Here is a 15,000-nt window from a genome sequence, read left to right as displayed (position 1 = left end):
TCTCTCTTTAGCATTCAAACACACACACACACACACACGTTCGCGCGCGCGCGCGCGTGTGTGTGTGTGTGTGTGTGTGTGTGTGTGTGTGTGTGTGTGTGTGTGTGTGTGAGACCAGAAGGGGCTTCAGAGCTGGATGTCACTGCTGTGCCTGTCCCTCCATTCTTCCATCTTTCTGCCTGATTGACAGTCTGTCATGTCGGGACATTGTGTGTCTCTCTGTCTGTCTGTCTGTCTGTCTGTCTGTCTGTCTGTCTTGTCTTGTCTTGTCTTGTCTTGTCTTGTCTTGTCTTGTCTTGTCTTGTCTTGTCTTGTCTTGTCTTGTCTTTTTATGTCACTCTGCTTGTTGTCTTTTCTGTGCTGCTTTCTTTTCACCCAGGTTAAAACTGACCCCAGATCCCGTCAGGCAAACAGTGAGCCGGCTCCAGGTTTTCACAACATCCGTATAGCTCTGTCTGACTCCTGCTGTACAAAGACTGAACACATAGAGGGAGGGAGGGAGGAGGGAGAGTGGACTGAACCATAGGGGAGTGGGAGGGAGAGAGAAAGTGAAGGAGAGAGAGAGAGAGGGAAGTGGTGAGCGAGAGAGCCTGTGTTGCAGAGAGGAAGTGTGTGCGTGTGCCTGTGTGTTTGTGTGTGTGTGTGTGTGTGTGTGTGTGAGAGAGAGGGTGTGTGTGTAGAGTCCAGCCCTCTCTCCTCTCCTCTTTCTCAGTGCGTCAGCAGCAGTTAAAATGTCGGCTGTGTAGCTCGTGCTTCTGCTCTGCTTTTCTCTCTCCACTCAGATCACTCTCTCTCTCTCTCTCTCTCCCCTCTCTCTCTCTCTCTCTCTCTCTCTCTCTCTCTCTCTCTCTCCTCTCTCTCTCTCTCTCTCTCTTTCCTCTGCTCTACTACTCTGCTCTCTTTCTCTTTTCACCCTCAACCATCTGTCTGTTCCTCGCCGCAAGACCAAACCAACCTTTCTTCTTTTCTGTCTCTCTTTCTGTCGTGTTTTTCTCCCCTTCCTTCCTTCCTTACACACCCCTCCCTTCTCTCTCTCTCTCTCTCTCTCTCTCTCTCTCTCTCTCTCTCTCTCTCTCTCTCTCTCTCTCATTCTTTCTCTCCTTGGTGTGTTGATCAAAGCTAGTTTTGTGGACTTGTAAAAACAAGCCTCTGCTTTTTGGGGCGTTTGTCGCGTTGTATGGAGACGAACAGGACGAAGGAGAGGTAACTCTAGAGATCTGTCCTTGCTCTCCTCTATCTCTCTTTCTTTCTCTCTCTCTCTTTTAAGTTGTCTTTCATTTTGGTTCCCTTTCTTCATTTGGAAACATTACACACATAACTTCGCTCGTCACGATGTCGAGAGAAATGTACTCTAGTTATAGAGTAGTTACATGTGAACAACTCTATTACAAACTCCATAGTACTGTGGATAACAAGTAGCCATGCTATTTGCTAGTTGTTAGATTGTAGTCTATTGTATTCTGTGTTGATTCTTCTCTCCTTTTGAATGAGTGTAAGTGTGTAGAGAGCGCTGTGTATACTGTGTGTGTGTCTGTGTGTGTGTGTGTGTGTGTGTGTGTGGGTGTTATTTGCACGTCTACGTGACAGTGCAAATGTGCATATCTCCGTATGTGTTTGTGTGTTTGTCTGGGAACTGGGTGTGTGTGTGTGTGTGTGTGTGTGTGTTTGTCTAAACCATGGAGTCTATAGCCTGTAGCTGTGTCTGAAGACCTCGCTAATACCACTGTGTACTGTGGTTGTTTCCTGTGTCTGTCTGTCTGTCTGTGTGTGTGTGTGTGTGTGTGTGTGTGTGTGTGTGTGTGTGTGTGTGTGTGTGTGTGTGTGTGTGTGTGTGTGTGTGTGTGTGTGTGTGTGTGTGTGTGTGTGTGTGTGTGTGTGTGTGTGTGTGTGTGTGTGTGTGTCTGCTTGGTCTAGCAGGCTCCGTGTGTGTGTGTGTGGGTGTGTGCCTGCTTGCCACATTGCCAACAACTCCTTCCTGAACTCTGCTCAAAGTAGATCAAAACCTGTGTTTTAACCACTTATTATACCCTCTATATACTTTGATATAACCGGAGACCTCCAGGGCTCTATACTAGGTCAGGTCCCTTTTTTCCCCTCCGCACCAAATCTCTTTGCAGGAGTATAGCCGATCTACAAGGTCACAACGTGTAGGTCTGCTGTTTAGCACCGAATGTTTGCCATACATAGAATAGGGACGCTTTGGAAATGATCAAAACTTTTCTTCGTTCGTTCGTTCGTTCGTTCGTTCGTTCGTTCGTTCGTTCATTCATTCATTCATTCATTCATTCATTCATTCATTCATTCATTCATTCATTCATTCATTCAGTCATTCTAAAAGCGTAGATCGTCTCTGTCGGGTGGAAACCTCATACTGCCTGTCCAAAACTGGATTCAAATTCAAAAATAGCAGATCTACAACTTTGGGTGGGTGGGATGGGTAACATACAACATTTATTGAATGCTTTTGTTTTATTGACCTGTAAGTAAAAATAGAAAATACCAATAAAGGAACCTTAAAAAAAAAAAAAAAAGAAGATCTACAAGCTCAAGATCTGCTATTTTCGATGCTTTTGTGTGACGCTGTAGTGTGATCAAGTAGGGCGTTGATTTTTTACGATGAACTGATTTAAAAGACCGTAGTCATTATTAGTTGGCCCGGTGCTTCATTTCTTGTATTGACATATACAGTAGCAGACTTTATTTCTAGTGGAGTCACATGATCCAGGATGTATATATATGGTTGGGGGGACAGCTTGTGACGGTGGGTGTGTTTTTATTGGTGACACACAGTACATTGCACTGCTGTCCACACCTTCACTTCCACACCTTGTTTTTGTCCACGCCTTCTCTACTGGCATTTTGTCATTGTTTTCTGTAAACCAATGCATCTCAAACTTTGACATTTCAAGGTCTCCCCTTAACTCTGACAGTGTACAAATGGAACCAAACGGACCCGTTAGGGTCCGTTTGGTTCCATTTGTACACTGTCAGAGTTACGGACTTGTAAGGGTCAATTTAGACCCCCCTAAAGGAACCCAGTGAGTCCATGGAATCCATTTTGAGAACCACTGCTGCAAACTAAAAAAAATATATATATATACAGTATAATATACCAAGCATTACTGCTGACATATGGTATAATACGCAGATGGGGGGGGGGACATCATTCAGTACCTATTCTGGGATGAACATTCGGCAAACATAGCTGTTCTACAAGCTCAAAACTCGTTGCAGTGTGTTTGGCTATTTCCGTCGAAGAGATTTTGTGAAATACTACAGGACAGGGTCGACACTAACGGTTGCACGACTGCCCCGTGGCAAGTAAAATAAAATGTTCGGGCAAGTGGAGTTTGCGTTAAGGTTGACCCGAATGGGCAAGTGCATTCCGTCTTCATTAAATATTATAGGCTAACATGACCTGTACTTGCCCCCGATGGGCAAGTGCCTCCGAGAGTGCAACCTCTGGCCTACTAGTATGGCGCCCAGGGGGGACACCGGGCAATTGAGTATATATTAGGGTTTAGGTGGTTGAAAGCAGATACGCTCCGTGACAGCTCCTAGTACTGTATTCTACGGCCGCAATGTCCCAACATTTGTGTTGAAGGGTGTTCTGGCTAGGAAGGATTTGCACTGGTGTGAATATTTGTGACGCAGATTTTTGGCTTATGTCCCCCCCCCAGAATTTGGACACTTGGGGTTCAAGTGGTTGAATATTTAATGTGCAAATCATGACCGACGTTTCAATGCTACTGTGTGTTCATGGGAGTCACTGCCACTGTGCTATTAGCTAGCTGCTGGCTGCTGCTGAATTACCTCCCGGGTGTCAACCTGCAAACACCAAGTTGAAAGCAAACAGGGGCAGAGTGTGGTTCAAAGTGTGGCTTTATCTTCCAGAGAGGCGAGAGCCGTCAGTTTTTGTTTTGCCCAACTACAGTAGATAATGGTTCTTATCATACTGTTGTGTCTGCTCTACTGTAGTATGATATTCTTCTTTTGTGTGTGTGTGTGTGTGTGTGTGTGTGTGTGTGTGCTTGTGTGTTTGTGCTTGTGTGTCGGGGCAGCTGTGTTTTGACAAGTCCAAATCATTTACCATCGATCCAATAAGCTGATTAGAACGCAACCTGCCTAAACCACTGACTGTGTGTGTGTGTGTGTGTGTGTGTGTGTGTGTGTGTTGGGGAGTAGCGGTTGCACTCTGACCCACTTAGAAAAGAGCGCTCATCAGTGCAGCATTGTTCTGCCTCTAATTATGACAGACACACACACACACACACACGCGCGCGCTTTGAAGCTATTCTCCTGCGTTGACCTATACCTTGTTTTTTACTGACTGACTGTCGAGTAGTGAGTTGATACTCGTGCCCACACAGCAGACAGTGTGTCTGGGTGCCTGCCCGTCCCAGCGGGGATGCATTTCATCTTCTATCTATTGTTTTCTATATTTGCCTCCTCTCTCCAGGCTCTGCTCTATCTGTGGCCGTCCATGTCTGTGCGCCCGCCCGGCCCCTCCCTCCCTCTCCGTCTGTGTCAGTGTGTTGATAATCTATCTCACCGATGATCTGTACATATGTACCCTGTGTGTGCACACGCTGCACGCCGGATTCACGAGTTGAAGGTCGTCTATAGGGGGAAGAGAGTGTCATTAGTGCAGAGACGACTCTCTCTCTCTCTCTCTCTCTCTCTCTCTCTCTCTCTCTCTCTCAATGGCTTGTTCTCCATTTCACTCTCCATTACTCTCTCTTGTGCACATGTCTTTTTCTCTCCCCCTCCATGTGTCTCTTGCTCTCTCACTCGCTTTTGCTTCATGTACCTCTCTCTCTCTCTCGCTCTCGCTCTCTCTCTCTCTCTCTCTCTCTCTCTCTCTCTCTCTCTGTCTTTTGGCATGGACACAGTTAGCTTTTGTTTCAGGCTCATTTGGAAAAAATGTAGAGGAATCCTTCTCATAGCCTAGAGCTGTAACACACACACATCCACACACACGTGTACGCACACACACACACACACACACACACACACACACACACACACACACACACACACACACACACACACACACCACACACACACACACACACACACACACAATGAGGCGAGGCATACCTGAGAACGTCGCCAGTACAGTGGAGGTGTGTGTGCGTGTGTTTACTCACTGCAAGTCTCAAACAAAAACTTGAGACTTAATCTGAAGTAGTATGGAGAAAAACCAGGAAGCGGTGGATTACCGTCTTCCTGTGCTGACAGGAAGTAGCCTCCAGAGGCGTAATAAATAGCAGTGTGGATAGTGTGATTCTCAGGCTGCTGCTTGTATCGTTTTGAAAAGAACATGGAGCTTGCATTCCCCACAAGCCCCCGAGAACACAATGGCTTAAAAAAACCTGAGTCTCGGTCCTGGTACCAGTACAGCTTTAAGACAGAGAGACAGAGAGAGAGAGAGAGAGAGAGAGAGAGAGAGAGAGAGAGCTTTATGTTAGTGCAGTGCGTTTCTACTCATGTATTTGTAATCGTCACACTGTGGTGGAAGTTTCATTGTGACTTAGTTCTTTGTTGTGCGCCAGTGTCACTCGTCACATCCCGACCCGCTCGAAATGTGTCGCTTTGCGCCGCGTTTTGAGCTTGCGGATCTGCTGCTTTTGATGCTTCTGTGTGACGCTGTAGTATGATAAAGTAGGCCATTCATTTACCAAAAAACACAACAATTCAAACAAGCGATCACTGTATTGTGTATTGGCTGTGTGTGTGTGTGTGTGTGTGTGTGTGTGTGTGTGTGTGTGTGTAACCTGTGTGTGTGGCGTGTGTCTCCAGGTTATTTGTTGTCTCCTTCATTTAAAGCACTGTATCACGGCACGCTGTGTGAAATGAGTTTGTTAACCCATTAAGACCTGGAACTGTGTCATTTTTAGATTTGAGCTAATAAGCATTATTTTACACTTTGGGCTATTCAAAAATAGCAGATATACAAGCTCGTAGCGCGGCACCGAGTGCCGCGCTACGAGCTTGTAGATCTGCTATTTTTGAAAATTCGTGAAAATGTGTGCAAATCTTTGAATAGATATATTTTTAAAGCAAACATTTTGAACTCAAATCTTTGCTTCTGGGGGTCCCTGGAACAAAATATTTTGATGTGCGTCGGCGGCCAAATACATATCATTTTGGGGGTCCTTGACATGAAAAAGATTGAGCACCACTGATATAGAAACAAACGTTTTTCAGAAAACTGTTGAGATTTAGGAGACATGTAGAATCGGCTTCAGGTCTCAATGGGTTAATGTAACACCGAGAGTTAAATGAACACTTGGGATGTGACTGTGTGTGCACACTAGTCTCTAACGTATCAATTATTTACTGTATATCCACACACTCGCTCACATGCACAGGAGACACACAGGAAGGACAGTGTTGCATTGTGTGTGTGTGTGTGTGTGTGTGTGCGTGTGTGCGTGCCCGTGTGTGTGTGTGTGTGCCCTGCTGTCTAAATTAAAATGCATAGTGACAGCATGCTTCTCCCCTTGGCACACTGTGGCAGATGTGCCCCAATTGTGACTGCAACGTGTCTGTATGTATGTGTGTGTGTGCGCGAGCGTGTGTGCGTGATCTTATAGAGTATCAGGGAGGGAGGGGAGCTCTTTTCAGTTTGAGGAAGAGAGTGAATACTACTGCTAATGATCAGAGATCACAGTAAGGCTACAAATAGCTACCCTGGCCCTTCCAGTTTACTGGGGAATGGCCTAGTCTTTATGAAGTATTACTTGCATTAGCTAATCCTATAATATTAGTAATGCGCCGTATAAATCAAGCCTGTGAACCAGATAAAAGTGTTGTTGTCCGTTGCAGTGTGCGATGAGAGGGAAGATACATTGTTCTTGTTGATGTATAGGGACCCATCAGAAACTGAGTCTGCTGACCCATTTTGGATCACATTCAAAGACAACACCTAACAAATAGCAGATCTACAAGCTCACAACGCCTCGCATCGCGAGGCGTTGTGAGCTTGTATATCTGCTATTTTCACTACTTTTGTGTGACACTTTTTAAAATGTTTTTATATACTGTATACACACCATTGCTAATGCCCCTGACAGTCTCATCAATAGGTTATGACGTGTACAACTCTCTCCGGCAGTCAGAGATCCGAGAACTACAAGGGTGACTGACTGTGTGAAAGACTCAAATCTGGACCCGTTTTAAAAAAGCCACTTGAAAGGAGGGAGCAATGTTTACCAGTTGGTTCGAGAACTCTGTTAATGATGACATAGTCTTTGGCGTTGCCCGTTCTCTGTTTAAAGTCATCCTTCTGGTTGAAACACAACACCAAAATATCCTCAAAGCACTCGCTTTTGCTTTGAGTGTTTGTTGTGTGTGTGTGTGTGTGTGTGTGTGTGTGTGTGTGTGTGTGTGTGTGTGTGTGTGTGGGAAGACCCTTGTGGGATTTTAAGAAAAGTCACAGAGGCAGCCGTGTGTGTGTGTGTGTGTGTGTGTGTGTGTGTGTGTGTGTGTGTGTGTGTGTGTGTGTGTGTGTGTGTGTGTGTGTGTGTGTGTGTGTGTGTGTGTGTGTGTGTGTGTGTGTGTGTGTGTGTGTGTGTGTGTGTGTGTGTGTGTGTGTGTGTGTGTGTGTGTGTACGCGCGCGTGTGTGTGTGTGGGCAGTTCTAAATTTACACGTCCTAGAAATGTCTGTGTGCAGACGGATCATAGCCAAGCAGAAGCTTTAGCTTGTATTATGTATTGCTCGTATTCTGCATCTGTTCCAAATACCTCCTCCTCCCTTGCTAGACTGCTGGCCAAAAAATCCTTAAGTTCCTGAAACACCCATGTTTGGACATACAGAAGTTGCTGTTGTACACGTCCCCCTATCTATTGCACATCTGTATACTTCATTGATGCTGTATTGGTTCCAACGCGGCTCGGGTTAACCCATTAAGACCTGGAGCGCATCTGTGTCATTCTTTGATTCGAGCTAAAAAGCATTATTTTGCACTTTGGCTATTTTTGAAAAATCCTGAAAATGTGTGCAAATCTTTGAATATATATATTCTTTTAAAGCAAACTTTTTTTCACTCAAATCCTTGCTTCTGGGGGTCCCTGGAACAACATATTTTGAGATGGGGGTCCGCGGCCAAACACATATCATTTTGGGGGTCCTTGACATGAAAAAGTTTGAGCACCACTGATATAGAAACATACGTTTTTTCAGAAAACTGTTGGGATTTAGAAGGCATTTGTAGAATCGGCTGCAGGTCTTAATGGGTTTTAGAAGAATTCCTCCAAAATGCATCGATCTGTCCTACATTAGCGCTGCGGCGTCGGGCCAGTTGCAAGTCCATGCGTGCATCTGTCCTACATTGGCACTGCAGTGCTATAATAGGACAGATGCATTAGTCAAATGGTAGTCCCTCATGCATCTAGCGTACATTAGCGCTGCAGCATTAGCTACTGTAGAGGTCCCGCGTCGTTGTCCTCCATCGATCTTGCATTAGCACGGCCCAGTGGCAGCAGTCGTCGTAAATGTCTCTCTCTCCACAGCGCATCTGTTTCTGCCTTCGGCGGCTTTAGCGCTACATTGTTGTACATATCTGTCAGCCGTGCAGCCGTGCACACCCTCCGCACCTGTATTTGCTGCGGTATAGCTGTCGTTTGCAGGGTCGTCCATTTTGCCTGTGCAATGCTGCACCGGGCACCTAAGGGATCTGTTAACAGCATGGGCCTTCAGTGTTTTTCAGTCCTTCTTTTCTATGAATATGGTTGGATTCAGGTTAATGTGTATTTTCAGACATTTAACCACTTAACCCATTAATGTCTCCTAAATCCCAACAGTATTCTGAAAAAATGTATGTTTCTATATCAGTGGTGCTCAAACTTTTTCATGTCGAGGACCCCCAAAATTACATGTATTTGGCCACGGACTCCCATCTCAAACTATGTTGTTCCAGGGACCCCCCCCAGAAGCAAAGATTTGAGTAAAAAATGTTCGCTTTAAAAATATATATATTCAAAGATTTGCACACATTTTCACGATTTTTCAAAAATAGCAGATCTACAAGCTCATAGCGCGGCACTCGGTGCCGCGCTATGAGCTTGTATATCTGCTATTTTTGAATAGCCAAAACAGATGCGTTCCAGGTCTCAATGGGTTAAACCCTCAGTAGTAAACTTGACCTTTGACCCTGTACTTGGTCTGCTCTTTTTGTCCCTCTACACCAAATCTCTTTGCCGAAAGTAGCCGATCTACAAGCTCACGTGTCCCCCCCCCCCCCAAAAATAGGGACGCTAGGGTGGTCAAGTGGTTAATGTAAATACAATTTAAAAAGTTCCTATCACGCAAAGATTTGGCGTCCTCCCCTAGCAGTAACTCTGAGGACCTCCGTAGGGGGTCCCGGACCCCCTGTTGGAGACCCATGTGTTACGACATGTCCAAGTACAACTGAATACATCGAGTGTGTCTCTCTGAGGCCGCCTGCTCACTCGCCACTTCCTCTTGACAGCAGATAAGAGATCAGCGTTTGGCAACAGTGTGGCAGCTATTCACGGCCGCGTGTGATAAAAATGCGAGCCTTCCACAACTGCCGTATCTATCCCGTGGATGTTGTTGTGACACTTTATGGCTTTATTACACAGATCTATATCTGCTATTTTTGAATAGCCAAAAGTATAAAAGGTTAAAGTAGTTCAAATTATTGTGGCGCTACTGTATATTAACACATTTTGCTGGTGACCCCCTGGTACCCCTCCCTGGACCCCTGGGGGTCCCCGGACCCCACTTTGAGAACCAATGGGATAAGTTACCAACCATATTTGAGGTCACGCGTTATAGTCAATAAAGAGAGAGAGAGAGAGGGCACGGCACTTCAAATGGGTAACGTGATAGAGAGAGAAAAAAGGCAGACATATTGACAGACGAACAGACATAGAGCCTGACATATAGAGTATCGTGTTTTGCTTACACCCATGAGCTGCAAATACCTTTGGGTGTTTGTTACCGAGGCTGTGCGGGTCACGGCAGTCACCGTTCTCACTCACACACAACGTTTTGTATCACCACACACCGCCCTCGTTTCGTTACGTAACCGCGGTACACACACACACACACACACACACACACACACACACACACACGCACGCGCGCTGCTGTAGTTCCCCCTTTTGTTGATCTCTAAACGTGTACTTCCTTTTAGTAGCAGACCAAACCTGGTGCCAGTGAACCTTGACTTTTGTGCTCTGTTGACTTAACATAGGAAGCTTCTCAATGTAAATACACATATATGGGTGCGTTCGGAAATACAGCACTGAGCGCGCTGGCCAATACAAACTAATAGGCGAGTGCGCTCTGGTGCGCAATTTCCGAACGCACCCTATTTCTTTTACAAACTCGTGTTTTAAAGTGCCTCACCTCAAAGCCTCATGAAAAAAGCGATCATTTACAGCTTTAAAGGCTGGTTTATAGTTTATTAGTCGCACAACAAAAGCATATCTTCAATAGGAAATGCATTGCTTTGGTCAACATGTAATGCAACCAAGTAGCCTATACATTAGCCTTATGTTTTTTAGGAAATTGCATTTTTACAAAGATGTCCATCCAGAATCACTGCTATAAAGTCCAATCAGAATGCCAGTGACAAAGCCATCTGAATAGAATGGCTGTAGTGTTATTAATGGCCGATGTTATTAATTATCCAATCACAATCTCGGTTACAAAGCGATCCAATCACCATTGCTGTTACAAAGCTGCTGTGCGAGCCAATGTTTCTCTCCATCTCTCTTGCTTTTACACGGCTGCGTACAATATTCTGCCCCTTGTCTACACTCTACCCCCCCCCCCCTCTGTCTTTCTCTCTCTGTCATATCGCTGCAGTAACAGCTGAGCACAGGCCTCCAGGCTGACACACAACATCAGTGTGTGTGTGTGTGTGTGTGTGTGTGTGTGTGTGTGTGTGTGTGTGTGTGTGTGTGTGTGTGTGTGTGTGTGTGTGTGTGTGTGTGTGTGTGTGTGTATGTGAGAGTGTGTGTGTAGGAGAAAGAAGGCAACATCAAAGTGTAGTATACTGCCTTTGAACTGTCAGACTTCCTCTACTCATTAATTTATTCATCCCTGTTTCTCTTTTTCTTTCTCGCTATCTTTCTCTTTCTCTCTCTCTCTCGCTCGCTCTCTCTCTCTCGCTCGCTCTCTCTCTCGTTTCCTTTGGCTCGTTGCATTTTCTCCATCCCTTGGCTTCTCAGCACTTCCAGCTCCCCTCATCCCTCTCTTTCTTTTTCTAGCTTCTCTTGCATCTATCTCTGTTTCTCTGTCTCTCTATAAAGCACCATTTTCACTTAGCTGAACTGCAGCCAATGCAGGGGCGTACTTGACAGCCATGTCATGTGAAACGGTCCACAGATCTTGTATGGTGGCATAGTTGTTGTTGGCAATTTGACCGGTAGCTTCATAGTCTTTTTGTATCGGCGCCCTACATGTCCCTCATCCTGCAAACACAGAACATAAGGCTCATTAACGAATACAGCTTCTGACTGAACGTTTTCCAAGGAATGAGTTTGGAAACAACTTTTTTCTTCCCCTGGGATCAACACAAGAACCAGTTCATATAGATATGCTGTACATGGACTGTTCCCGTCACAGGACATGGCTCAAGTGCTAAATACATAGAATATCATCTCATTGTTTGTTTCCCCCTCATGATAATATAAAAATATGAGTAATTAATGTTCATTGGATGAAGTCATGATCAGTCTACAGTGTCGGGGAGTATTGTCCATAATGTTGTTAGCTTGAAGATCAGTTGTTCACTCTGAGTTGTTCACTCTGAGAGTGTACAAATGGAACCAAATGGGCCCTTATGGGTCCATTTGGTTCCATTTGTACACTCTCAGAGTTATGGGGCAAACATTTTCAAAATTAACACAACCAGCCAGTCTAACATGCTCAGAACGTGTCACACTTTGTCATACGACAAAGTATAAAGTATGGCTTAAGTGGTTACGGAGAGAGAATGAATGCACATTATTGTAGTTCGTTTTCAACCCAGTCATTTTTTTTCTAAATCAAATCTTTGTCTTTTATGTGTTTTTGTGTTTTTGTGTGTGTGTGCATGTGCGTGTGCGTGTGCGTGTGCGTGTGCGTGTGCGTGTGCGTGTGTGTGTGTGTGTGTGTGTGTGTGTGTGTGTGTGTGTGTGTGTGTGTGTGCCTCTTCATCAAACACCACAATGTGAACATTTGAAGTGTGTTTCTCTGTGAGCTACATCAGAGTCAGAAGGTGACCTTGTGCTTTCTCTTCTCCTCCTCAGTCGTTCAAGCCAGTGGTCGGAAAGAGCCTGTTGTCGTCAGTAACGGCAGTGGAGTTCCTGTTAGACAGACAGCTGGACTTCCTGCCGGACCACTCAGCCTACCAACAATACCAGGTAATGACACACACACACACACACACACACACACACACACACACAATACCCGAGTTGAATGACCCGAGTGTCGGCCAGTAACATTGTTTCTCTCATTAAAGCTCAAGAGATAGCATAATTGTAGCCTTGACTACTTTCAACCTGGCATCCGCATTTTGGGCAAGTCATTATTGGAGTAAATTGTCAAAATGTTTTATAAATAGTGAACATAACCGATCTACAAGCTCACAACGCTCACAACGCAGAGTTTTAGCCTGTGAGTAAGTAGCCTTGGGAACCAATGGTTCCCGTGCCATGTGGCCCATAGCGTAGGTCAGGAGGTTATCTCCTGTTTCCGTAGCATGTGAGGCAGCTTGACGTACAAGTACACCCCCCGGACACCACGCTAGTGCTGTCTGTATTTATTCCCAGCTGCGACAGCCTGCGCTACAACACAAACAAAAGAATGCATAGGGTTCACTCATGGTCAGGTGAGGTGCTTCAGGACAGAAGTGTCCAGCAAATGGCATGTACTGTATCTGTGCAGGGCAGGAATGCTAGTAGTAGCTCTGCTTCCTGCCGTAGATCATCAGGGGAGAGAATAAGATGCGTGTGTGTGTGTGTGTGTGTGCGTGCGCTGCTAACGCTGTGCAGCAGCAGTCTGCCCCACTAAGCAATTTCATAGCTGAGCACTCTCACCACTGAATCGTAGATCACACACGCGCGTGCGTGCGTGCGTGTGTGTTTGCGTGGGCTGTGGAAGTGCTAGTACTCATTTGCCGGTGTGTGACATGAGTGGAGTGTGACGTCTGTGTTTATGTGTGGGTTTATTTGTGTGTTCCAGTATGTCCGTATGTGGGTGTGCGGTTGCATTTGTGTAAGTATAGATTGTTTAAAAAAAGTGTGTGTGTTTAGTATTTCAGCCCCCTGCTGTGTAGCTAAACAATGCTGCTTGCATTGTTTTGGCAAGAACACAGTGTTCTGCTCTGCAGACTATTAATGACAATTAGACACACACACACACACGCACACGCACACGCACACACACACACACACACACACACACACACACACACACACACACACTCGACAGAGACCAAGGCAAAGCTTCCTTTCACTCCGATAGAAATAATTGATTATGCTAAATAGATGGCAAACAACAAAAACAACAGTGAATATTTCCGCCCTTGTCATGAACTTCCGTTTTCCGGTTTATTATAATCTAATCATGTGGATCGTGGGAGCGCGTCATGAGGCCAGCCTGTGACGTCAGTCGTCTATGATAACAATAATAATAAAACTTTGTTTATATAGCACCTTTCAAAACTGGGTTACAAAGTGCGTTGCAAAGGAAACAATAAAAGAAAACAACACACTGAACAAAACCAATGCAGATAAATAAGTACATACTACATATGATGTATCTACGATGTACAGTAAGGGTTCAGCTCCGATCCTATAGCCCCATTGGCTAAAACTAAAAGTGTAGGTTGAGTGGAGGTTTCCCTACTGGTAGTGAATACACTGGCCAATACTATATTTTCCAGTTTCCATCCACAGTCATGTAACCTATAGTGGCGACACATAACACCAAAGTCCTACAGTACCTCCCTGCCTCTAATCCAGTGGTTCTCAAACTTTTTTAATTTCAAGAACTGAGAGTGTACAAATGGAACCAAATGGACCCGTAAGGGTCCATTTGGTTCCATTTGTACACTCTCAGAGTTACAGACCTGTAAGGGTTCATTTAGAACCCCCCCAAGGAACCATGAGGGTCAACAACACCTTAGGCTAACAATAATGTCATAAAATTAAGTCTCTAGTTGAAGTTGAAGATACAAAGTGGATGTCAGCGTGCGTTGCCGTTACGTCTCCATTCGCTGAATAGAAGCACACAATCAAACAGCCCTCATGTGCCAGGAAACTGTCCATATGTTTTAGCAATGATCACCTTTCATAGTTATAGGTAAGGAGCCAAGACAGATTTATGGCTGTGTGTGTGTGTGTGTGTGTGTGTGTGTGTGTGTGTGTGTGTGTGTGTGTGTGTGTGTGTGTGTGTGTGTGTGTGTGTGTGTGTGTGTGTGTGTGTGTGTGTGTGTGTGTGTGTGTGTGTGTGTGTGTGTGTGTGTGTCATTTTAAATGTATTTTAGTTCTATTATATTCCCAGGGCTGATCGGGCTGTCCCTAGAGGCCCGTCCTATTTAACCAAAGAAGGCCACCACACACACACACACACACACACACACACACACACACACACACACACACACACACACACACACACACACTACTAGTACATACCTACTGTACATGCACATTTTGCTCATACTCTGTCATGCATTTAAGTGGAAGCATGCGCATTGCACACACTTAAATAGAATGCCTTCACACGCGTAAAAGCCACAGACAAACACACACACACATTCTGGCACGCTCTTAGCTTTATACTGGGGATTTAACTATGCTGACACACCTCTAACAAGCCTCTTTTAATTATAAATCTGTCAGTGTGTGTGTGTGTGTGTGTGTGTGTGTGTGGGGGAGAGAGAGAGAGAGAGAGACACACACACACACACACACACACACACACACACACACACACACACACACACACACACACACACACACACACACAC

General features: G+C 45.2%; 1 protein-coding gene across 6 annotated transcripts in view; it reads left to right on the top strand.

Annotated features, from left to right (window-relative positions):
* jmjd1cb (jumonji domain containing 1Cb) overlaps positions 1-15,000 on the top strand; it is a 191,773-nt gene that overhangs the window by 113,963 nt on the left and 62,810 nt on the right. For 5 of the 6 annotated variants that reach the window (XM_084079463.1, XM_084079465.1, XM_084079466.1 and 2 more), the window contains exon 3: positions 12,272-12,385. In XM_084079463.1, coding sequence (XP_083935589.1) covers positions 12,272-12,385 — 114 coding nt within the window. Of the gene's footprint in view, positions 1-1,173; positions 1,204-12,271; positions 12,386-15,000 lie in introns of those variants that run through there. The other variant, XM_084079467.1, reaches the window with a different exon arrangement.

The sequence above is a fragment of the Gymnoscopelus microlampas genome, assembly GCF_963454915.1.
Source record: "Gymnoscopelus microlampas genome assembly, chromosome: 14".
In the NCBI taxonomy this organism is placed as follows: Eukaryota; Metazoa; Chordata; class Actinopteri; order Myctophiformes; family Myctophidae; genus Gymnoscopelus; species Gymnoscopelus microlampas.
Note: the sequence above shows the minus strand (reverse complement) of the source record. Positions and strands in the feature narration are given on the sequence as shown.